We start from the raw sequence: 26,269 nt of genomic DNA, 5'->3' as shown, positions 1-26,269 counted from the left end.
CAACCGAGTTTGCTTCGAATTTTTGATGGTAAACTGTGATACACAGGCATACATATATGGCCAACAGGTAACTATATATGTCAAGCATACACACACATAGATGTGGGAAAGTGATAGACCAAGAGACACAGGGGGACACACACAGCAGTGTGGGTCACACACATGTGTACCCTAAATGGCATACAGTGATGTCCTGCTGTGGACAGTGGCATACTGGTTTTAAACAGTTGTATATGCAAGCATAAAAGGTGAGCCCCATTGTGTAATAGCAATGAGGTTCAGGTGTTAATATCACTTCACCTGCCTGTGTGTGTGTCTGTAGGTGTAAGTATTGGCAGACTTTTCCCACTCAGTACACATCACATTGGCCATCTGCACAAGATCTGCTGCTGTCAGTCACCTTAGAAGTACCATTGGATACTTACTACCCCTATAAGCTCTGCAGTGCTTGCGATAACTGCGTAACACTATAGTACAAGTAACTAGATAGGTAGGAGTTCTAAACTCAATACTGGCAACTGTGTGTGTGTGTGTGTGTGTGTGTGTGTGTGTGTGTGTGTGTGTGTGTGTGTGTGTGTGTGTGTGTGTGTGATAGTTGTGTGTGCAAGACTGAGGGAGTTGTGTCTTTGTTTGTAGGTGAAACAGTTTTATGCCAGTCCCACCCACAACAATTCACACTGCCCCACCTTATCAGTCCAGATGATGTCAGTCACTTATCATCAACTTTGGCCAGCTGTCAGCCCTGTAAGCTCAGTAGTGCATGTAAATGCTTCACACTATAGTACAAATAACTAGTTTGTCAGGGGTTCTACTCATGTATCCGGCAAATGTCTGTGTAGTTGTTTAGGTTTGTTAGCAGAAGTATTTTGATATGTTTCCCACACACTGCCCTACTTTATTAGCACATTCGGCCAGCTCTCAGCCCAGTAAGCTCTGTAGCACATGTGATAACTGTGTAACACAATGGTACAAATAACTAGTTAGGTACGGGTTCTATTCTCAAATCTGACGTGTGTGTGTGTGTGTGTGTGTGTGTGTGTGTGTGTGTGTGTGCAAGACTGAGGGAGTTGTGTGTTTGTTTGTTTGTAGGTGAAACAGTTTTATGCCAGTCACACCCATAACAATTCACACTGCCCCACCTTATCAGTCAAGATGATGTCAGTCACTTATCATCAACATTGGCCAGCTGTCAGCCCTGTAAGCTCAGTAGTGCATGTGATAAATGCTTCACGCTATAGTACAAATAACTTGTTTGTCAGGGGTTCTACTCTTGTATCCAGCAAATGTCTGTGTAGTTGTGTATATTTGTAAGCAGAAGTATTTTGATATGTTTCCCACACACTGCCCTACTTTATCAGTCCTGCTGATGTCATTCCCCATATCAGCACATTTGGCCAGCTCTCAGCCCAGTAAGCTCTGTAGCACATGTGATAACTGTGTAACACTATGGTACAAATAACTAGTTAGGTAAGGGTTCTATTCTCAAATCTGACGTGTGTGTGTGTGTGTGTGTGTGTGTGTGTGTGTGTGTGTGTGTGTGTGTGTGTGTGTGTGTGTTCACAAGTATGTAGTAGGCTAATGGCCCAGGAGCCTTTACAAGCCTAGCACATAGAAGGGTGATGGCATTGTGTCACCCGATGTTACTTTCCAGTGCCTGTATCAAGTAGAGCCATGGCAATGATCCTTCGGTTGAACTGTCTATTACCCATCAAGATTTCTCTGAAACAGGGTCAGCTAGGTGCTCTGCTTGGCATGTAGTGGAATTGTATTCCAGGGCATGTGCAGTCTCTTGGTGAGGGAACTGTCCCACTAGCATGTTGTGGTGATTGTGGTGATGAGGTAGATGTCTTTGCAGTGTGTGGTGTGGATGGATTGGGATGTCTTTGTATGTAGCATTTCTAAAACAGCTGGGTAAGACATGTCTTTGTAAGTCAAGCACAGATAGCCGCTAATTGGGTGATATGACACAGAGTCTTCTGAGTTTGTGTAGGATGTGTATTTAATGCCTAGGAACCCATTTGTGAGGTGCTTCTGTGGCTTCTCCAGCTGTTGCAGGTGTCTAGTGAGGTACATGGCAAATGTGTCATTATACTTGAGGAGTGGTCTAATGAGGGAACAGTAGACCTAGATCATTACCTCTGTCTTCCTGGATGCAAAATCCTTGGTAATGCAATGTGCCTTATAGAAGGACTTCCTGACCACAGTGGCAATCTGGTGCTTGAAGGAGAAGTTGCTGTCAACCTGTGTCTCCAGATCTATTATAATGCCTACAGTGTTCATTGGGCTCCCATTGGTATGGTACTTACTGTAAATGGAGTGTTTTACCAAAGGGGATGTTGATGCATTTTGTGGTGTTAAGCTTCTGGCCATGGTTTCCACACCACTCATTGGTGTTAGTAAGGCATTTCTGTAGGATGTCTGCATCACTTGTGGAGTTAATGATAGCTCCCAGCTTGCAGTCCTCTGTGAACTTGGTCAGCCAGAGTTCATCTGTGTTTGGCTGGACTCTTGAGAAGTAGATGCTGGACAGGACACTAGCCAGTATTGATCCCTGTGGGACTCCACTCGTGATTGCTTGGCAGTCTGACTTGGTGTTTGCTCTGTCATACTGTGTGTTCTGTAAACCAATTTGCAAACCAACCACTTATATATGGGTTGATACCTAGTTTGCTGGGTTTATCAATAATTCCTCACGGAGGGATGGTATCACAAGCCTTGGCCAGATTGAGGTAGGCTGTATGCAGTGCCTTACTGTCATATACATCCATGATGACTCACTCAAAGATGTTAACCAGGTTGAGCAGGCATGATCTGCCATTCACAAAGCCAAACTGTGTGGGTACAGAGTTAGGAGATCACCTATATCTTGGTCAGTCAGGTCCCTGATGATACGGTCCATACCTGTACATAGTAGACTTGTCAGGCTAAGGGGCCAATAATCCCCAGGGTCTGTAGATGCTACCCCTTTATGGAGAGGGATGACTGTTGCAGTGTGCCATTTTTGAGGGACAAAGCCTGAGGTGAGGCTGTGACTGACCAGGGCACACAGATGTGGTGCCAGGTCTCTTTGTATGTCATGTAGAACACAGCCACGGATATGTTGGGGTCCCATTGAAGCTGTATTCTTGCCTGTGGACAATGCAAGTCTAACCAAGCCTGCAGTACTGCTGGATGCCTGGCATTCATCTGCCATTGTGATTGTCCCCTTGGGGGGAGGGGTAAAGCTGGCACTGAATGTGTTGGCAAGACTGTGGCCAATATCTGTTGTCTCAGGATAGGAATTAGCATTGTGCAGTAACTCTCAGCACTTGTGGTTATTACTGTGAAGGTTATTGATATAACTATCAAAGGCTTTTGTGATTGTCATCAGTGTCTGCTGCAATTCTGCCTTCATAGCTGCCTGTAGGTGATTCCATGAGGGATCCCAAGTTGTGTTTGAGACTAATAAGGGGGTTCACCAGTCTTGGGACACCACCTTTTTCTGCAACAGTGTCCTCCTTCTGTTGTACACTTTAGTAATGGCGGGGGACCATCACGTTGGCTTTCAGTGTTTGAAGGACAGTGTCTGGGTTCTGTTGGCTATGGCTGGTACCATGCATTCATGTACATGTTTGTACAGTGCATATGTGTATGATTAGACAGTCATGCAGCTATTTCCCATTGGCATGGGTGCAGTGAAGTCATCCTCCCCTGCTTTTATGACTGCAAAGTCAGCTTTGGAGAGGTTTTGCATGGTGGTTACCTTTGTGGGGCATGTGGGTGAGATGTTGAGTTCCATGTTGATTACATCATGTGTGGATCTGACCAGGTAGGGATTGACAACTGTGGTCGAGCAACAGTCCCATATATAAGTAATTAACATAGGTCAAGGTTGTTGCATCCTCTACTGAGGGTCAGTATGAGCTAGTCCAGGGCATTGGAAATGATGAATTCCAGGAAGTGTTGGGCCAGTGTACTGGTGCTTGGCTACTTCCCCAGGTGATGGAGGTGTAGTTGAAGTCTCCTACTCTGTCAGTGTTGGGTTGGACCTTCACAGATACCAGGGTGTTGAGGAATGTGCTTTGGCAGTCTAGGGACATAGATGGGGACCCATAGCAGGTATGGTCTGGAATGCACTTTTACCCAAAGGCAGTTGTACTGGAAGTACCTCCAATGCATTATGCTGGGATACTAGTCTGGAGGTGTGCATATCCATTATTAATATGGAGACACCACCTGTGGAGGTATGGTCCATGTTTGGGGGCTGACAGCTGTGGAATGCATCATAGCCTGTTACTGCAGGGCTGCTGTCAGCTGCTGTGAGCCACCTCTCCATTACAGCACAAATGTCAATGTCCTCCACTCCAAGGAGTGCTTTGAGTGACTGCATCTTGACAGATGTCTACTGTTGAGCAGCATGGCCCTCAGATTGCATACATGTCTAGCTGTTATGGTGGTAATTTGATTTGGAACACTGCCTAATAAGGCAGTATAGGGGTGGCAAGACACTAAGCCAGTACCTTGAAACCCAGGGCTGACAGATTTAGAACATCTGTGGCAAGGCTTTGAGGTCTGTCAGTCATGTTATCCCAAGCAGAGAGATACTGGATCCTCTGAGAATGACACACAACACGTAAGCTAATGTTGCAGTCAGTCATCTGTTGATAGTACTGCAGCATCATTCTGGGTGACAGCAGTATACTGCTCAGGGCTACTGTCACACCTGCCTGAAACACATAATTCGAGTGTTCAATCATGTCTCTCGTCATGTAGTCCAGGGAGGTGTGTTCCAGGTCATTCACACCCACATGGATACAGAGTGATACTTGTAATTGTTTTGGAGTTCCATGACTGGGTGTGTCATGTGTTGGATTATGGCACGTGATAGACAGTTGGCTATTACCTGCTCCATAATCAGTTTAGTGAGTGGGATATGTGTGTGCCTCAGTATTCAGTCACCCATGATCACTGTATTGTGCAAGGTGGTTAGCCTTAGGAGCTTAGGTTGAGGGGCACACTGTATAGGTGACATATGTGTCCTTTGGCATGTGCTATTTCGTGATGTTTAAGTGGGTGTCTGTCTTGCTGGTCTGTACTGTTTGGGTAAATGTCTGAGTGCCTCTGTGAACGTGAGCGTGTGGCTTTTCAGTGTATGTCAGGGCTGTCATAGTGGGTGATGTGTGTTGCTCTTATCCTCTTGACCAGCTAGTCCAGTCTTTGCTACAGAGTGCATATTTCCACATTTGGTGATATAGGGGTAACTCTCACAGGTCTGAGTGTTTGTAGTTTAGAGGAGAGGGTTGTCTGTGTACATGAGGCAGTTGCAACAGTGCCTCAGAATGGACAAGTGCACCAGGTTAATGGGTGAAAGCACAGAAAACTGCACTTCAATCATGCCAGGAGAGGTGGTCATAACTAGTAAGTACTGGGGCTAATTCTATGATGAACAAGCACTGCTGATGGCTCCCATGTGTGCTACACTTATTGATACAATAACCTGATGAAGTGCAAAGCTATAATGCTATTTGAAGTGCAAGAAAGAAAGAACTAGTAAGATGTAAGGGAGGAACTGAAGGCAGACTTTCTGCCACCTGTAATACTTTACCTCAGCTGTGCAGTTATCAGCAGGTTTAGCCAGTTGTAAGTCCAGTAAGCTCTGAAGTGCATGTGGTAACTGCATAACACTATATTAGAAATAACTAGATAAGCAGGGGTTCTAATCTCAATACCGGAAAGTGTGTGTGTGTGTGTGTGTGTGTGTGTGTGTGTGTGTGTGTGTGTGTGTGTGTGTGTGTGTGTGTGTGAGAGAGAGAGAGAGAGAATCATGTACTGTGTGGGTTATACCATTTTTGATTTGTGTACTACCCTTCACACTTACCCTCACTCCAATTTAGTAGTCCTCTTGATGTCATCCACCTTAGAAGTACCTTTGGACTAAGTGAAAATGTATAAGCTCTGTGGTGCGTCTGATAACTGCGTAACACTGTAGTAGAAATAACTAGATAGGGAGGAGTTCTAATCCCATTACTGGCAACTGTTTGTGTGAGAATCATGTACTGTCTGGGTTATACCATTTTTCACTTGTGTACCACCCTTTACACTTCCCCTCACCCCAATTTAGTAGTCCTGTTGATGTCATCCACCTTAGAAGTACCTTTGGACTAGGTGAAAATGTATAAGCTCCGTGACACATCTGATAACTGTGTAACACTATAGTAGAAATAACTAGATAGGGAAGAGTTCTAAACCCAATACTGGCAACTGTTTGTGTGTGTATGTGTGTTTGTATGAGAATCATGTACTGTCTGGGTTATACCATTTTTCACTTGTGTACCACCCTTTACACTTCCCCTCACCCCAATTTAGTAGTCCTGTTGATGTCACCCCCCTTAGATATACCTTTGGACAAGGTGAAACTGTATAAGCTCTGTGGTGCATCTGATAACTGCATAACACTATATTAGAAATAACAAAATAGGCAAGAGTTATAATCCCAAAACTGGAAACTGTTTGTGTTTGTGTGAGTGCGTGTGTGTTTGTGTGAGAATCATGTACTGTGTGGGTTATACCATTTTTCACTTGTGTACCGCCCTTTACACTTCCTCTCACCCCAATTTAGTAGTCCTGTTGATGTCATCCACCTTAGAAGTACCTTTGGACTAGGTAAAATATATAAGCTCAGTGGCATGTCTGATAACTGTGTAACATTATCATAGAAATAACTAGATAGGAAAGAGTTCTAATCCCAATAATGGTGTGTGTGTGTGTGTGTGTGTGTGTGTGTGTGTGTGTGTGTATGTGTGTGTGATTTCTTGTGTGTCTTATACCATTTTGATGTGTGTACCATACACGGCGGGTGACTACCCCCTGATGCCATTACTTTATATAGTGTGATAACAGCATCTGTCTCACATGCAGCACGTTAATCCATTGTACAGTCCTCCGTAGAGATGTGTCTGGAATATCCAGATGTTTGCAATTTATAAGTGGTCTGTGCACCTTAATGCCTATGTATGTGATACTGTTGCCAAATAGGCCAGAGTGAGTGTACTGACACATATGGCAGCATTGGGTATCATACCTGACTGAAACATCAAGTTGTAACCCTCTCACTTGTCCAGGCTTGTATATGCAATACATGAGTCCAGATGCTGGGTTTTACAAGTGAACTGTTCATGTTATGGGTCACATTAAAGGTTGGAAGAGGTGTGAACTGACATATTGTGGCCCCAATTTGTATGCATTAAAAACACCTGGCATCTTAACTAGGGTGTGTATACAATTTATAGTCATTGTATACCAGTAATGTTTTACATATGTCCCTACCTCAGGCCATTTTCCACTACATTCTGCTTGTCTCTGTCCAGATTTTGCACTGACAAGTTGTGAGGTATGCTACAGGAATGTTAAATTCTCCTCAGATAGGCCCCTGTGGTGACCACTGTGATGCAATGCAGTTAACCCCCACCACAAGTGAACATGCACATAAAGCAATATGGTTATTAGTGATAGTTGTACACATGGTACATTGCATGCCCTTCACATGCCTGAAGTATTGCCAAACCACAGCAGAACAATTTCATACTCACCAGCTTCAGTCTGCTGTCTCATATGCAGACCAGAGGGACCTAGTAGTTGTGAGAGAGAGGTATTGTCAGCAGACTCACATGTGGCCTTGGTACAGGATGGATGCAGCATGTCTGCAAATTTACAGTACAAACCCCAATACTACACAGTTTGCTGTCCTCACCATAGATGTTCACCTCTGTGCATTAGACCCCATCCACAACTGCAATTTGACTTGACACATGGATGTAGATACTCTAGAGATACAAGTATGTCTGATACATTAGTGTACTAATCCCCACTGGACCCTTGCCTGCATGCTCCCTGTCCATTGTATGGGTGCCACCCACCTCCAGCATGTTGGCCTCTGTACCTTGGTGTTGTACTGGGGTGGGTGCCCCAAGGTTGGCAAGGAGCTCATATGCTACACAAGTTGGTTGTGCGATGGATGACAAAGAGAAATGTGAAGTCATTTGGATGATGTGATGACTGTACCCAAGGGTGACAGAGTAGTCATTGCAGCAGATGTCAATGGGCATGTTGGTGAAGGGAACAGAGGGTATGGGGAAGTGATGGATATGTATGGTGTTAAAAGGAATGCAGACGGTGAGATGGTAGTGGATTTTGCAAAACAGATGGACATGGCTATGGTGAATATGTACTATAACATGAGGGAGGAGCATAGGGTGACTTACAAGAGTGGAGTAAGAAGCACACAGGTGGAATATATCCAATGTAGGAGGGCCAGCTTGAAGGAGATTGGAGACTGTAAAGTGGTGACAGGGGAAAGTGTATTTAGGCAGCATAGAATGTTGGTCTGCAAGATGATGTTGGTGATCAAGAAGAGGGGGAGTGTGCATTCAGCACCAAGGATCACATGGTGTGAATTGGAAAAAGGGTGATTTTGAGGTGGAGTTCAAGGAAGAGTTGAGACAGGCACTGGGTGGCAGTGTCAATTTACCAAATATCTGGTTAATTACAACAGAGCTACTATGGGAGATGGCTAGAAAGGTGCTTGGTGTGACATGTGGATGGAGGAAGTAGTACAAGGAGACCTGGTGGTGGACTGAGGAAGTACAAGACAATATACAGAGAAAGAGGTTGGGGAATCAGGAGTTGGTCTGTCAGAGAAATGAGGAAAGTAGACAGGAGTATGAGGAGATGAGGTGCATGGCAAAGAGAGAGGTGGCAAAGGCTAAGGATGAGACCTATGAAGAGTTGTATGACAGGTTGGACACTGAGGAGGGATGAAAGGAGTTGTACTGATTGGCTAGACAGATGTACTGAGCTAGGAAAGATGTGCAGCAGATAAAGGTGATAAAGGATAATGAGGTTAATGTACTCAAGTGAGGAGAGTGTGTTGAGCACATGGACAGAGTACTTTGAGAGGCTGATGAATGAAGAGAATGGGACAGAGAAGATTGGATGATGTGGGTATGGTGAATCAGGAAGTGCAACAGCTTAACAAGGAGGATGTAAGGATAGCTATGAAGAGGATGAATACTGGCAAGCCTGTTAGCCCACATTGCATACCTATGGAAGCATGGAGGTGTTTAGGAGAAACGGCAGTGGTGTTTTTAGCTGCACTATTTACTGATATCTTGGGTAGTGTGAGGTTGCATGAGGAGTGGAGAGCAACTGTTTGGGTACGGTTTTAAGAATAAGGTTGATGTGCAGAGCTGTGGTAACTACAGAGAGATAACATTGAGTGTGATCTGTATTGAGAGTAGGGAACAGATTTAGGAGACCCTAGAGAGGTGGAGATATGCTGTAGAGAGGGGAGTAATAAAGGTCAGCAGGACTATGACAGAATATCTGAGTATGAATGAGAGGGAGGATAGTGGAATGTTGAGGATGCATGGGGCAGATTTGGCAAAGGTGGATGTGTTTAAATGAGTGGGATCAACATTTCAGAATAATGATGACTGTGGAGGGCAGGTGAAGAAGAGAGTACAGTCAGGATGGAGAGGGTGGAGAAGAGTGTCAGGAGTGATTTGTGACAGACGAGTACCAGTAAACATGATATGTAAGGTCTACAAGGGTGTAGTGAGACCACCTATGTTATATGGATTGGAGACAGTGCCATTGACATCAAGGCAGGAGTCAGAGCTGCACATGACAGAGTTACAGATGTTATGATTTGCACTTGGTGTGACACAGATGCACAGGTTTAGCAATGTGTATATGAGAGGCTCAGGCCATGTTGGACTGATATGAGACAAAGTTAGAGAGGTAGAATTACATCATTTTGGATGTGTGCTGAGGAGGGGTGCTGAGTATATTGGGAAAAGGATGGTAAGGATGTAGCTGCCAGGTAAGGGGAAGACAGGAATGCCTCAGATAAGGTCTCTGGATGTGATGAGAGAGGACATGCAGGTGGTTGGTGTGTGAGAGAGCAAGATTCAGAGGACAGGCAGAAATAGCAACAGATGATCCACTGTGGCAAACCCGAATGGGAAAAGCCAGAGAACAATGAAGGGGATGTTGCAATGCCAGTCTTCACAGATTTGGCAAGGATTTGACAGAAATAACACAACTGTATGGGTAAATGACCACAAATATGAGGCACACATATGGTCAGTGTGCAGCACACTGGACAGTTAAATGGTATGAGCTCAGTATATAACATGCAGTTCAACACATACATCTGCAACAGTACTTTACTCTACACATGCTCTGTATAGTTGTCTTATATTTACAAGATAAAATGTGTATCATAGTTATATGCACAGGTAACATATGGATATGTACAACATCCCAGTAGCTGGCCTAGCATTGTCAAAGTCAGCATTGTTCAACATACACTCCAGTAGTAGTCATATGTGAGCCATCCTTTCCTGGGCCCTTACCTATGATCTATGTCACTACAGGCAGACCCAGATGCAATGGCCATAGTTTCTGATCAGCAATATATTAGTACAGCAAGGTTTGCTGAAACATATATGTTAAACCTCCTTTTTCCCATTCTTACATACCCCCTACTGCATTACATGCTTACTTGTTCGACATACCTGTCTTTGTATTTTTCCAAGTGTAGGTAGTTATATGCTGTAAACTGCGGTGGCAGTGCTGCGGTAGCGTTGTCACCTCACAGTTAGACGTTGCACATTCGATTCTCAGTTAGATCATCTTCTTTGTGTCGACATGCATGAATGGGCATTCCTTCATTGAAGGTTGTGCGTTAGGCCCGGCAAGCCAGCATGTAAAAATCTACTGCCAATCATTAGCGGACCGGAGTTCCGCTGTGGCGACCCCTAACTGGGAAAAGCCAAAAGACAGTTTAGGTAGTTATATGCTGTTATTTCTTTTCTTTTCCTCAGTTTCTCCCTCTCCCACACATGTAGGGTGCACATCTGTGTTGCATAGGCAGCAGCTTGCCTTTTGTAGGTAATGCTCATGAGCAGCTGATGGCCTGTGCACCAATTATTGTCCCCCACTTGCTAAGTGCATGCAGAACAGCTGTGTTGTTATTCCTATAGACAATGGCATTGCTCCACACTGCTATAATTGAGTACATGTGGGTGTAGCCCCTTTTCCTTACCTGCGAGAGGTACTTCATGGAGGTGTGTGAACAACAGCATCACAGAAGGTATTTGGAAATACCTCTTATAAAACTGTGGAGACAGGCCAACAAAATGAGGGAGAATGTTCCAGACAGTGACTGAATGTACATATTGCTGTTATACATGTGGATTAATGCAAGTCTAACAGGGTTTGTGTGAACATGGAGTTTCTGTGTAATGCAGGTTGAAGTATTTTGTGGCTGTCCACAATACACCTCAAAATATTGTACTTTACAAGGGCTGCTGATGTTCCTCACCTTACAAGTAGGTTGGGATGCCCTTCAACCTATGAGCTCCTTGGTGTGTGTGATAAATGTGTAATACTGTAGTAGCAATAATTAGATGGGTAGAGGTTCTAATCTCAGTCCTGGCATAGACCCGATATGAGGTGGCTTAGGGAAGTCCTGCTGCAGTGTGTGTGTGTGTGTGTGTGTGTGTGTGTGTGTGTGTGTGTGTGTGTGTGTGTGTGTGTGTGCAAGACCAGTATCCTGATTGTGTGTGTTTGAGTGAGGAATATATATATATATCCATTGGGTGGCCATGTTGTAGCCCATCGTACTCCCAGCACACATCCTATGTTCCGCTCTATGAGGGCCACTTTTTAAATCAACTACGGAGGTATCTGTACACACTTTACAAACCTATAAGCCATGTGCTGTGTGCAACAGCTATGTAACAGTATGGAATGGGCAGCTAGAGAGGCAGGGCTCTTAATCACATTACTGGCATTGGTGTGTATAGCAGTGTCAGTACTGGCACACTTGTGTGTGTGCATTGATGTGTATAGCAGTGTTTGGGAGTGTGTACACTCCTGCATGACTTTAGTATGAAACCTGTCACACCCACTACACCATCCATTGCCATACCTTACAATGGCATGTTATGTTACTCACTATACATGTACTTTGCAAACTCACACTATGAGCTCTGTGCCACCTGTGATAACTGCATAATACTGTACTACCACTAATTAGATAAGTAGGTATTTCAAACTCAACACTGTCAATTGTGATTGTGTGTGTCTGTGTGTGTGAACAGTATTGTATGTATGTTGGATGAATACAATACCCTATGGGTGTGTGGGCTTTACATATCTGAGGTGTGTTCCACCCACTACACTTACCATTGTCCACTGTACATGAGGTGCTGATGTCAGCCACCATACACTTACCTGTATACATCCCTCAGCCCTATAAGCTACATAGCACATGCAAAAACTGTTATACAGACCTGTCAATTGTGTACAGCTGTACACTGGATATGATGCACTCAGTGTGTTACCACACTGCCATACCAATTGTAGTCTGCACGGCCACATCCTGCTGATACCCAGACACCTAGAAGACAAGCAGAATACATTATGGAGACCACATTCAGTCATTGTGTGTGTGTGTTTGGGGGTTGCATCTGAAATGGGCCATGCAGAGGTTGTGCGTAAGACTGGAGGTGACCTTGCTGTGATGGTGATATGTGTGTGTATGGATGCACACAGTCACACCATGTGGCTGCCCTACACAGGGGTATGTTGGACAGCTGTGGACCATACATGGTAGGGTGTACAGTTCACCATCTAAAGCCACAGACATAGGAACTGGGCCTGCCAGGGGACCTATGGGCACCACCAGGCCCAAGGCCATATGCACTACTACTCCACAATGGTGATTGCTCTCTGCTGGATCTGCATCCCTGTTGGGACTGACTAGGACCATGTGCCCATGGCCTGCTGCATTGTGGTGTGGACAGCAACCCCCCTGTAGTTGTGCTGCTGGTACTGCCACTACGGGACTGAGACGTTGCATGGCCACGTGTACCCTCAGCTGTTTGTGCTGCTGTTCTACATCCATGTGGCTGACGGCCAACTCCCACCACATGCTCTATCACAGACATTCCAAGTTCAAGGATTGACATGCCACGGTCGAGGATTCCCACCATCTTACCCAACCATCTATCCATGACCTCAGCATAATAACAGTGGGCATCACCAAGATCATGGAGGTTGTCACACATAGCAGGAAGTGTAGCATTCACAGCCCTGAGAAGCTGTCTGGTGTTATGTTCACTACATGCCTGTGCCTCCATGACAGTCCAAAACATGCGTCTGGTGATATTTGCTATGGCACTTGTGACAGAGGCATATTGGGCAGCAGGCCCCCTTTGAGCACCCTTGCCCATACGCCTGTGTGGGACCTCACCTGTTCTCTGGCTATGGCTGGTGTCTACAGACACAATTGCCATAGTCACCACACTTGCCTTTCCCATGCCACTACCAGCCAACTGTCCATCATCTATGGCCACTGGTGATTGGGTATGTGTGGGCATTGTGACTTTGTGCAGGGTGGGGAGGACAAGTGTTGGATGCCAACCAATGGCACAGATTCAGCCCCCTGACAACCCTGCCAGTGTTTCACTATGGCTATCATCATTGTCAGAGTCTGCAGAGACACTGACATCAGTTCCCATGCAGCAAGCAGGAAGGAGCCCGACCCCCATTTCCACCTTTGAGGGGAAGACAATAAATGTCAATTAATACCTGTACATTATATTTGGCTGCCACACACACAAACACACACACACAGACACATACAGGTGAGTTGGCACAAAGCTATTACACAGACCTCGCATTACCCAAAAGGTGATATGCATGACACACAGGGCCCTCATCATCATGCATTGCAGTCATTCTCAATCCTTGTTACTAACAATATTCATCTCTGGGATGCATAAGTACTGTTAGTAGGTGATGCCCATTCCCCTAGCACACACTGCACCCATGTACACATCATCACTGTTCTTCAGTATAGCACATACCTCACAACTGTACAAATCATTGAAGAATGTGTAGATGTCAGGCACATATGTTTGCTCTGTCCTTCACAACTCCTATGTGTTTGTCTGACACAACTCGGATCATATGAGGATTGATGTCACTAATTAATGACATACATTTGATTTGCAAACCTCATCACCAGCAGTGAATGTATGCTCAAACAAATCCTGTTACACCAACAACCTTCTAAGCTTAACATAGATATGATAAGTGTACACACTCCTGTTAACATGGCAGGCTCTTGTATCATATTATGAGACCACAATACTGCATTCTAAAACATTGGGTTGGGGTTGGGTGCTGGTGGAGCCAGTTCTGCTTATGGCTTTAGCACTAGCGGAGGGCTTGGTATGGGAGGTGGTATTGCCGCCGGGATGGGTTTCTTTGGAGTTGGTGGTGCAGGAGGCTACGGAAGCTCAGCAGCGTATCTACCCATCACTAATGTGACCGTAAACAAACAACATTTGGCTCCCCTCGACTTGGCAGTAGACCCTACTATTGGAGTTGTCCGACGAGAAGAGAAGGAACAAATCAAAACACTGAATAACAAATTTGTTGGTTTTATAGAAAAGGTCCGCCTGCTGGAGCAGCAGAATAAGATGCTGACAGTTAAATGGGAATTGTTACAGAATCAGCAGCAGGGTGGTGCTCCTGGTGGAGTGAACCTGAACAACTTGTATGAGGCATACATCTCCAACCTGAGACGACAGCTGGATGCTCTCTGCAATGACAAAAGCAGCCTCGAGTCAGACCTGAAAAACATGCAGGGCCAAGTGGAGGATTTCAAAAACAGATATGAAGATGAAATCAACAAGCGCACTGCACTGGAAAATGAATTTGTGGTCATAAAGAAGGATGTTGATGCAGCATTCATGATTAAGGTAGAGCTGGAAGCAAAACTGAGAGCTCTTTGAGAAGAGATTGATTTCCTGAGGGCTATATATGAAGTGGAATTTCAGCAACTCCACACACAAGTACAGGACATCACAGCCATTGTGCAAATGGACAACAACCGTCAGCTTGATCTGGACAACATCATTTCAGAGGTCAGACTGCAGTATGATGAGATGGCCAACAAGAGCAGAGCTGAAGCTGAGGCTTTTTACCAGCAAAAGTATGAAGAACTTGCAAGCTCTGCTGGAAAGTATGGGGATGACCTTCGTGTCACCAAGTCAGAGATTGCAGAAATGACCAGAATGATCACAAGACTGACAAATGAAATTGAAAGCCTGAAGAACCAGCGAGCTTCTCTGGAGGCTGCCATCACAGAAGCTGAAGAACGAGGTGAGCTGGCTCTTAAAGATGCCTGCGGTAAGAAGGCAGATTTAGAAGCTGCCCTACAGAGGGCCAAGCAGGACATGGCCCGACTTGTACATGATTACCAGGAGCTCATGAATGTCAAACTGGGTCTGGACATTGTGATAGCCTGAAGGGAGAGGAGATCAGGCTGAGTGGACAAGGCACTGGACAGGCCACAGTCATGGTGCAGTCAACGACTAGTGGTACCAGTAGTGCTGCTGCAGGCACTGGCTTTGGAGGGGGCAGCATAGGTTTCAGTCTTGGAGGTGGCTCAGGTGGCCTGAGTTTCACAAGTGGCGGTACTGGATTTGGGCAGGGAGGTTCTGCCTCTGGAGGGTCATCCATCATAAGAACTTCTTCTATGAGAACAGAGTCAGTCAGGATGGTTAGATAAACTTCATATCACAATGCACCCAGCCTTGCTTGCTGATGTCCCTGTCTTTACTACCTGCTGACAGAAAACCCAGTTATAATACCTTTACTAAGCTGAACTAAATGGAAGTTCTTGCACATACTTTAGTAAATGTGCTAAGCTGAATACATTGCTATAGCATTAGAAAGTTAACATTCTGTAGGAGCAAATTTCCACTGCTGAGTGCTAGAACATTTGATTGTATGTTTACGGATAGAATATACAGCTGTGTTCTGCACTTGTACTGTAGCCATGAATGGAATTAACCTTGTTACCAGGTGGTTTTCTTGCTGTCTCCTTTCCCTCAAGAATTGCTCCCAAATGTTGGCCTTTTGGAAGGAATTAATTTTATGCTGTGGTATGTGAACTGAATTCTTGACTGCAATCTGGGTTTTCTGCTACTTGTATTGGGAAATGTCATGCCTACATGACTATGCAGTTTGCCATTTCTCTCAGTCATGCTTTTGGACAATGGCATCTATATCTTCATGTGTTAAGTAGTGAACTGTAGCATGAAATATTTTTAAGATTGGGGTCTTTGGAATATTGTCTGAAATGTCAAGCATTTTCTGTTTTTCAGAAGTACAATATTAAAATTAAATCTTCACAAAAAAAAAAAAAAAAAAGTTATGGCTAGGCTTGTATAGGCCCTAGGGCTGATAGCCTAGTACCAACCTATGAACCTATTACCCACCTTAAATGACCTGTACAATCCAATCGTAAAACAAACAAATGTATTAATTGTGGAATTTACTGAGTGAGATGTGTACGATACCGTGGTTGCATAAGTGTGGACACCCTTAAACAATGCTTTTTTGAAAAACCTGTTAAGTGAACTACAACAGTCACTCTGTCTGGGAAGGGTTATATCAGCATGGCACATCTTGACTTGGCATTATTTGGATAGTCTTCCCTTCAAAGGTCCCCCAACTCTGTCAGCTGACAAGGGCAGCTCATGTGCACAGACGTTGGAGGCCACAGTTGGGATGTAGCATTGGTGTTAAGTCTGGGCTTTGTCTGGCCCAATGCATACCCTTGATTGTATTCAGGTGGAGCCATTCTTGGGTAGCTTTGGATGTATGGTTCAGGTCAATGTCGTGTTGGAAGCTGAAACCCCTCTCCATCCTCAGCCATCTTGCAGATGCTTGATGGCTTTGGCCCACACGTTAGTGTTATTTGAACTGTCCATAATTCCTTCCAATGTGCCTACAGGCCTAGTTCCAGCTAATGAACAGCAACCCCAAAGCAGGGCACTGGCACCAGTGAGCTTCAACATATGGATGGTGGTCTACAGGTGAAGTGAGGTTTTGCTTGTGCACCACATGTAGTTTTTAGGAATAGTGTCTGTATGTTTGACCCTTGATCTCATTACACCATTACACATTTCAACACATGCCTTTGGGAGACTTGATGTTATGTTTTGCTACCTGTACACAGAGTTGCATGGTGTTTGACGTGGGTAAATGCTACTATCTACTAACACCTCCCCATAGGCCAGACTTATGCAGAATCTAGGCGATTGTTGCCACATGAACTACAGAAATAGTACTTGCCAAAGAGTCCTGCAAGTCCGTCAGTGTTACTGCATGTCTCCTGACAGCCTCCCTAACCAGTTCTCAACATGTCTTGTCATCTGTTTTGGAAGGACATTTGATTCTTTTTAATAACACTGTTGTCCCATATTTAATCCACTTTTGATGACTGTCTCCACTGTGTTCCATGGTATATGCAATGCTGTGGTGATTTTGGTGTACCCTCCTCCTGACTGATACCTTTCAAATATGAGATCCCTATACTGCTTTGTAAGATGTGTGCAAGCCATGTCTGCTTCTGGTACAGGCAACTGAGCAGATGTCATGAATACACTGCTCTGACAGTGGACCATTATTTGTTGTTACATTGAGTCCCTGTACCTGATGGCAGGTGTGCACCTAAGCAGAGTAAATGCTGTCAGTACACCACAAGCCACTCCCACAATATGTTATTTGGAGGGTGTGCACAAATATGCATCCATCATATTGTAAGGTTTGTATACCCCATATTTGGTGGCCTAACATATTGTTTGGTTTTACAAGTTAATTGTTCATGTTATGGTCACCTTGTTGTCTCTCATTGTATATATCAGAAACACTTGGCATCTTGACAGAGGTGTGTACACTGTGGTATCCACTGAATAGGATTAATGTTTCATACATGTCCCTACCATAGCCCAATTGTCCCCCCAGTTTGTTGGTCTGTGCCCAGATGTCTTGCACTGACAGGTTGTGAGGTATGCTGCAGGAATATTACATTACCCCTCAGGACTCCATGGTGACCACTGTGATCCACTGCAGTTAACACCACCACAAGTGAACATGGACATCAAGCAATATGGCTAGGTGCATATTGGCAAAGCACAACAAACCAATTACATACTCACCAGTTACAGGCTGCTGTCCCATTAGATCAGAGGGAGCTAAATAGGTGTGGGAGAGAGGTACTGTGAACATGTGGCCTTGGTAGAGGGGAAAGCAGCATTTCTGCACATTAACAATACAGCCCCCAATAGTACAACATATACTGCCCATCACCATAGATGTGCACTTATGTGCACTATCAAATCCCATCCACAACTACTATCTTATCTGACATATGCATGTAGATACTCTACCGATACAAGTTATGTATGCTAAAGTACTCTAGTAAAGTGCAGTAGGGCCTTACCTGCACACTCCTCATCCATTGTGTTGGGGGCACCCACATCCATAATGCTGGATTCATGGAGATCTTGTGTTCTTGGGGTGAGTGGCTCAAGGTTGGCGAGGAGCTGTTCTTGTGTTGTCAGTGGGGCCTGCATGAGTGGGCCACCACCAGTGGCTGTTGCTTCCCTGGCTGTGGCAGCAGCCCTTTGCCTGGCATTACATAGGAGGATGGTAGCACAATGCTGGACCTGCTCATATGTTCTTGTGTACAGGCCGACGTCATTTACCCTGTGCACTAGGTCATTCCACAGGGCGGTCCTCTCCCGCAGATGTTCCTGACTATGGCCAAACATTATATTGTAGTGCTGTATTATAAACTCAACAATCTCAGAGGTTTCTGCTGCGCTGTAGGGCAGATTCCTCATATGATGCATCCTGCCTGGAAGACATAAACAGTGAAACACATCATAGCACCTTATATAGTTGTCAACAGTATAGACAGAAATTGCACATCAACAGTGGATATTTCATGCCAGCACTCACAGCTACACCATACCCCTGTAATCTATCAGCACAGTATTAGCTTGCTTTGCACTCCTGGCCCTGATGTGACATATTCCCCCAATGATGGACAGTTAACTGCATAAACCTCTATTCACCAGTCATTTCTGTGTAGAGGGATGATAGTGGCCATCTTCCATGTGAATGGGTGTAGATGTTGCCGAGGCTTTGTTTGAATATGGTGTGTGATGCAAGTGTGAGCACTTGCCTGACTTCATGTAGGATGCAGACAGGGATGTTATCAGGCCCCATGGAGACTTGCTGTTGTTGCCTTTCAGTAGGCAATATGTACCTGCTCACCATTGATGAGGGGAGGGCTGCAGTTGATCTGCATATCTCCCTATAGGGATGGAGGGACGGGGGGGTTGATGTTCACACCTAACCTGTCTGATGCAGGTTGCCTATAGCCATGGCATGTGTGTATGAGGTGTGATTTAACACCAGTACATGGTGAATTGTATTGTTGCCTCTGGGACTGGCAACATATGTAGAGACACCCTTGTGACTGGCCTTGGTAGTGTGGATATGTGTGATTTGTTCTCATAGTTAGCCTTACATGGAGTCACCTGTGACCTTACATGCTTGCTCAGATAAAGGTGGACATGCTTTCAAGATGTTGTCTGCACCTGTGTGGCTCTGTACAGCAATATAGGACCCTATTATGTGGTTTGTGTATTGCTGCTGTTGACCAAAGGGGATTAGTCTACCTTAGTGGAGGCAGCTTTTACAGGTCACGTATTGCTGAGTCCATACAGTTACAGTGGATATATAAGTATATACACCCCTGTTACAATGCCTGGTCTTTGTGCTATTGTAACTTGACACCACAATAACTAATTTCAACACAATTCCCACCTTTAATGTGACCTATAGCCTGTACAATGACATTGAAAACATAACAATCTGTTGTGGGAAAACATGTAAATTAAAATCAGGACAAAAAGCCGGTTCTATGTGTGTGTGCACCCTTAAACAGATACTTTGTGGAAGCACCTGTTCAGATAATGACAGCATTCATTCATCTTAGGTTGGAGTCTATCATCATGGCACATCTTTACTTGATAATAGTTGCCCAGTGTTCTTTGAAACAGCACTACAAATATGTCAGTTACTGAGGGCATATCTTGTGCACAGCCCTATTCAGGGCAACCCTCAGAGATTCTATTGGATGTAGGTCTGGCTGGTATATTCCCAAACTGTAATTTCCATCTGGTGAAGGTATTCTTTTGTCAATTTGGATGTATGCTTGGGGTCATAGCCATGTTGACAGACAAAATCCATCTTCATCTTCACCTTTCTAGTGGATGACTGAAGGTTTTTGGACAAAACCGGTTGGTATTTGCAACTGTTCATAGTTCCCTCCATCTTGAGTAGAGGCCCAGTTCCAGCATTTGAAAAGCAACCCCACAGCATGATACTACCACCACCATGCTTCACCAGGGGGATGGTGTGCTTTTGGTGATGCAAAGTGTTGTGTTGGGCCAAACATACTTCTTAGAATTGTGAACCAAAGCTTCAACCTTGGTGTCATCAGACCATGACACATTGTCCAACATGCTTTTTGGAAATGTGATGTACTGTTTGGCAATGTTTGTCTAGCCCTGGACATTTTTATGTGCAGGAAAAGGCTTCCATGTAGCAACCCTACCCCATAGGGCAGACATATGGGGAATATAGAAGATTGTTGTTACATGTGGTGCACACGCAGTACTTGCCAGGCATTCCTGCATTTCGTTCAGTGTTGCTGTCAGTCCCCTGTCAGCCTCCATGGCCAGTTGTCATGTCATCCATTTTGGATGGATGTCCAGGTGTTTGCAGTGTCGCTGTTGTCCCATATCTTCTCCACTGTCTGATGACTGTCTGCACTGTATTCCATGGTATATCCAATGTTAGGGACACTTCTTCTACTCTTCTCCTGACTGATACCTTTCCACAATGAGTTCCCTCCAGTACTTTGTAAGGCCTCTGCCAAACATGTCTTTTGCTGTAGCAGGCAATTGGGTACATTTCAAATATATCCTACTAGGACAGTTGAACATTATTTGGTGTTAATCAGAGTCGTGGTAATTAATGACATGTGTGTAACCAAAAAGAGAATGCTGTGATTACTGCAAGATGTGCATCAACCAAGTAGTGGTTTATGTGTGTGCACATGTATGCAACCAGTTTATAGTATGTTTCTTATGTTGTATATTTTCTCCCCTAACAGATTTGTTTGCCAATAGAATTGTACAGGTTATGGGTCACATTCAAGATGGGAAACATTTTGACAACATTTTCTGTGGTCTCACTTTTGTATAGTACACAAATCTGGCATTTCAACAGGGGTCTGTACACTCTTGATATCCACTGTATGTAGGTGTTCAGATAGCCGTTTGTGGTAGGCATGGACAGAGGGTCATAACACAGTTGCACACTTCTCCGATTGCAACCTGATAATTATGCCTATTCTACTACCCGTGTTGTCATGGCAATGCAACAACTAGTACCTGTAAACATTTATGTCTGTTGTATGTACTGAAACTGATATTAAACACAAGTAGAACATGCACAACTTATTTATGTACATAGATAAGTAAGTTGATTGCAGAATAGGATTTGCTATCACAGTGCTAACCTGGAGGATGTCCCACATTCATATCTAGGCTATTATGTTATAGTGTCATTAATAGACTTGACAATGGTTTGCCTAACGTAACACAAGTCTATGTGTAAGTAACTACAGATATCAGGCACACGTGCTTATAAGACTGTACAGTTGAATGGTATGAATTCGCTATATCACGTGAATTTCAACACACACTTCTGCAACAGTACTTTACTCTGCACATGCTCTGTATAGTTCTGTTATATTTATAAGAGAAATAGTGATATGCACAGGTAACATATGGATATGTACAACATCCCAATAGCTAGCCTAGCAGTGGCACAGTCAGTGGTGTTTGACAGACACTCCAGTTGTTGCCAAATGTCAGCTGTCCTTTCCTGGGGTGAGTCAGGGGCCTGAGCTGTGATCTATGTCACTACAGACACAGCGACATGCTATGGCCATCGGTGCTGTTCAGCAATACATCAGTACAGCAAGTCTTGTTGAGAAATATATTCTTTCAAACCCCTATTTTCCATTATTACAGACCACCTACTGCATTCAGTTGCATGCTTAATTGTTTCACATACCTTTTTTTCTGGATTTTTCAAAGATATATCTTTTTTATTTCTTCAAACTGGATCAGCTTTGAAGTAATTAACTGTCTATGACAGAGGTGTTTTGAATAGATGGCAGCTTGTCTTTTGTAGATAATGCATATGACCATGTGATGGCCTGTGCACCAATTGGTGTTCCCCAGTTGCTAATTGCATGCAGAGCAGCTGTGTAGTTATTCCAATAGCCAATGTCATGGCAACACACTCCTATAATTGAGTACTCCATGTGGGCATAGGCCCTTTCCCTTACCTGTGAGCAAGATATCCTGGAGTTGTGTGAGCTAATACCTCTTACAACAAGACTTGTGGAGACAAGCCAACTAAATGGTGAAGAAGGTTCAAGAATTAGGGGCAGAATGTGAGTATTGCTTTTATATGTTTTGAATACAGCTAGTTTAACAGGGTTTGTCTGAACATGCTACTTCTGCATGGGTTTCATTCTGACAAGGTTCTGTGTCTGCATAGCTCTCAACTGTAGGGCTATTCACATAATGACCAGAGGTTTGCCTGTTATGTTTGGTCTGTTCCCCAGACAGGTATTGTCCTTGGCAAATCAGTAGCATAGTCTGGTGATTGCAATCAATAAATGCTAACATCCATTTGTGTTTCTGACTTTATATCCCTCAGAAAAGATATGTTACAACAAACCCTGTAACATCAACAACATTCTCAGCGTATAACAGCAATATTTCAAGTATGGCCATGTGTTTGGGCCTCTGTTCCCCAATTATGTCAGGCTTTGTCCAGATGTCATACATTAGGAGCGTGATAGGTATATGGCCTATCATTATTTAGTGTTGTCATTCCTGCTAAGGGGAAAGGCTGGAAAATGTGGAAATATGTACATTCAAGAGGTTGGTGAATAGAGAATGCTCTTAGATGCCCTTATAACATATTTTATGTGGGGGAGAGTAACAAGTGTTTTAAAACTAGGCTGTTAGAACATGTGAGACATATTACTGATAAGAAAAAAGGCAGTTCTATAGCTGCATATTTGAATGTGTCACCATGGGGACAGTAGTGGGTTATAAGGTACTGTTTTGGAAATGGTCTGTTTCTCAGTTTGATGAAACATTCATAAAAGAACAATTGTTATGTACAGAATCAATTTATATTTTTAAATATGATACTTTATCCCCTAGGGGGTTAAATTGGAGGCCGTGTATTTACATGTAATTAAGTGTTAATTGCTTCTTGTATTTAAGGCAAGTATTTTTTGTAACATTTTACTCCTTGAAGGCTTTGGCCAAGACATCAGAGTATAATAAACCTGTGTGAATTACTGGCTGGTTGTATTCCTCTTTACTATCTTCAGTCATTTTAGTCATTTTGCTAAGAAATCGTTGTATGTCTGGCCATTGTGTATGACCTATCATGATTTTGTAGCAGCGTACTGTTCACTTATTATTTGGACTGTGGAGTGGGGGGTGGGGGGGTTAGATGTGAGTGTCATGGTTCCTTTTGTATCCAACTGTGCATGCTGCCCCAGTTATGGGTGGTCTATCAGCAGCATTATGTTTGTATGGGCATTTTGAGACATGCATGCATATAAATATGTATATATTTTACGCACACACGCACACACACACACACACACACATATATATATATATATATATACACACCTCAGTATTTATTGGTAATATATCTACATATTGTTATACACATATATGTATCCCCATACATATCTTTCTCTCTCTATATGTGTATGTTTCTTTTTATCTCTCTCTCTCTCTCTCTATATATATATATATATATATATATATATATTTTTGTACATACCAATCCTTCCTGTTTGCACAGTGTCTATTCCCTATTGTAAACTGTTTATAATGCATGGTATGTTTGAAAAAACATCCAAAAGACCTACAGCTTAGGATGGCTTAGTGGGTATATTGCTGTTGCTATAGTGTACAGGGTCCTGGATTCAAGACCTGCAAAGCTGTTTATTTTGTTGCTAGACAGAGCAAGGACTGTTGGATACAGAGTGATTAAGGCAGTTTTGAGGCAGTTTTGAGTGGTTTTAAGTGGGTTTGCGTAATGGTAAGCAGTGCTAATGTATGGCTTCTCTTAGCGATGCTTCCCAGTGTGCAAATCTGCTTAGCATTCGCATTTAAGCAATGCTTAAACCTGCTAAACATAGCTCTGTCCTGGTAACCATTGCTCACATTTCAGTCTGATAAAATAGCAGAGTAATAACATCATTTAATAAGTGTATTTAATTTCTTGTATATAGCATGTTTCTATGTGCTGTCATTACAGTAGCAAGGGGTGTGAATATACTGTATGGGACACTTGGGTGTACATGGGTAGTATCACATTTTTTTTGCTTTTTTTATACATGGGTAGTATCATATGTTATATGCACTCACACTTGCATGTTACACCAGCTACAGTGCACTGGTTGACAAAAATAATTGGACACATATTTTATTATTAAATTAGTACTTTTAACACTGCTTTTCCATGTAAAATTAGATTGCCTATTGTAGTACTCAAACCATGCACCCCTGCATGCAAAGCTGGGACTCTGAGTACTACACTATCTTGTTTTTGGTGTTTGAGCTGTATGTTTTTATGTATCTCCTATTGGATATTAATATGATGTTATTATATTAACTGTAGACTATTGTTTTTTGGCCATGTCATTGAGGACTGCTGTCATGTAGTAATGGCATGCATTTCAGTTTCAGACTTCTATCCTTCAAATCATTCATCCTAATGCATAACCTGTTGCCTATTTACTTTATGTCTGCCCTCTGTGCGGATATCAGGTATTGCTAAGGCCATACAACTATGGAGGTGCCCACATAGTATTGTGCTGTGGGCCTGGACACTGCTGCTAGTTCCAACATATGGGACATTCCTTTATGTGGGCCTTGCCCCATTTCCTTGCCTGTGTGAGGGACATTGCAGAGGTGGTGGGCTACACATTCACAAACAGTAGGTGGGAATACTTCACAGGACAGGACATTTGGAGACAGCACAACAACATGGGGGACATATCCCCAGAATAGTGAACATATTCTATGTCATCAGTGCATTTATACACATGGTGGGTTGATAGATTGACAGGGTTTGTGTGGACATGCATTTAGTGAGTGACTTCACGTCTGACACTGATATGTCTGACATACCTCTCCACTGGCATGCTGACCACAGACTGGCCACATGTTTGCCTGTTATGTTTTGTCTGTACCCCAGACAGTTGGTGTCCTTGGAAAATCAGTCGGGGACTCTGGTGAATGCAGCCAGTAAATACTCACATCTGTTGGTATTAGTGACTTCATATTCCTCATAAAGGATATGTTACAAAAACCCAGTAACATCTGAGACTGTCTCAATTTATGACAGCAATATGTCCAATCTACCCCTGTGTTTGTGCCTCTGTCCCCAAATGATGTCAGGCTTTGTCCAGATGTCAATGAGGCTCAGATGTATTTAGTATCATTATTTCTTGCCTTCATTCCTGCTACCATTCCACTGATGTAGTAGACCCACAGACATGTCAGGGAATAGGCCATAGATACGAGTCCTGAGCCTGTACATTCTGAGGTGAACTGTACATTTGAGAGGTTGGTGTATGTCTGGCCATTGTTAACAGACTGTCAGGATTGTGTACATATATCATGTGTACATGTTATTTGGGCTGTGTATGGAGAGGGTAGATGTAAGTGCTATGGCTCCTTTTTTATTTGACTGTGCATGATGCTCCAGTTTCTGCTGGTCTATTGGTATATGTGTTTGTAGGGGCAGACTGAGACATGTCCTGTACCATGGTCAGGATTCAGACTACACTGAAAATTGGGTCAATGTATGTAGGGCTAGTGTGTGAGTGACAAACAATTATGTATTTGTTTACACAGTCTGTATACTCTACTGTTCACTTGACTTACTGGTATGTGACTGTGACTGTGGTGATATTGGTTGTGGGTATGCACTTTCACACTGGTTTCTGTTTTTCAGCACTCTTACATCCCTGTAGTGCCTGATATATTTGCAAATACATGTGTAATTACCCATAGCAGATTTCCTGTTTCAATTACTTGGTGCTATTTCACTAAATATATGTTAGAGCACACAGGAGGGTGTTATTGCAGCAACTGTGTTAGCATATCTATGCCAGTACTTCAGATACATCCCCATTTTCATGGCTTCCACCCACCACTTTGTCAGC

The 26,269-nt window shown here is 43.6% G+C and overlaps 1 protein-coding gene across 1 annotated transcript; it reads left to right on the top strand.

Annotated features, from left to right (window-relative positions):
• Window positions 1–14,225: 14,225 nt before the first annotated feature.
• LOC122804505 (keratin, type II cytoskeletal 8-like) lies at window positions 14,226–15,702 on the top strand (the record flags this gene model as incomplete). The annotated part of the gene is given in 2 exon segments (XM_044074418.1): window positions 14,226–15,357; window positions 15,360–15,702. Coding segments are annotated over 2 exon segments (1,401 nt in total), but the record flags the coding sequence as incomplete, so codon positions are not given.
• Window positions 15,703–26,269: the final 10,567 nt, after the last annotated feature.

Source organism: Protopterus annectens, chromosome 6.part0 (assembly GCF_019279795.1).
Source record: "Protopterus annectens isolate FY-2018-M chromosome 6.part0, PAN1.0, whole genome shotgun sequence".
In the NCBI taxonomy this organism is placed as follows: Eukaryota; Metazoa; Chordata; order Ceratodontiformes; family Protopteridae; genus Protopterus; species Protopterus annectens.
Note: the sequence above shows the minus strand (reverse complement) of the source record. Positions and strands in the feature narration are given on the sequence as shown.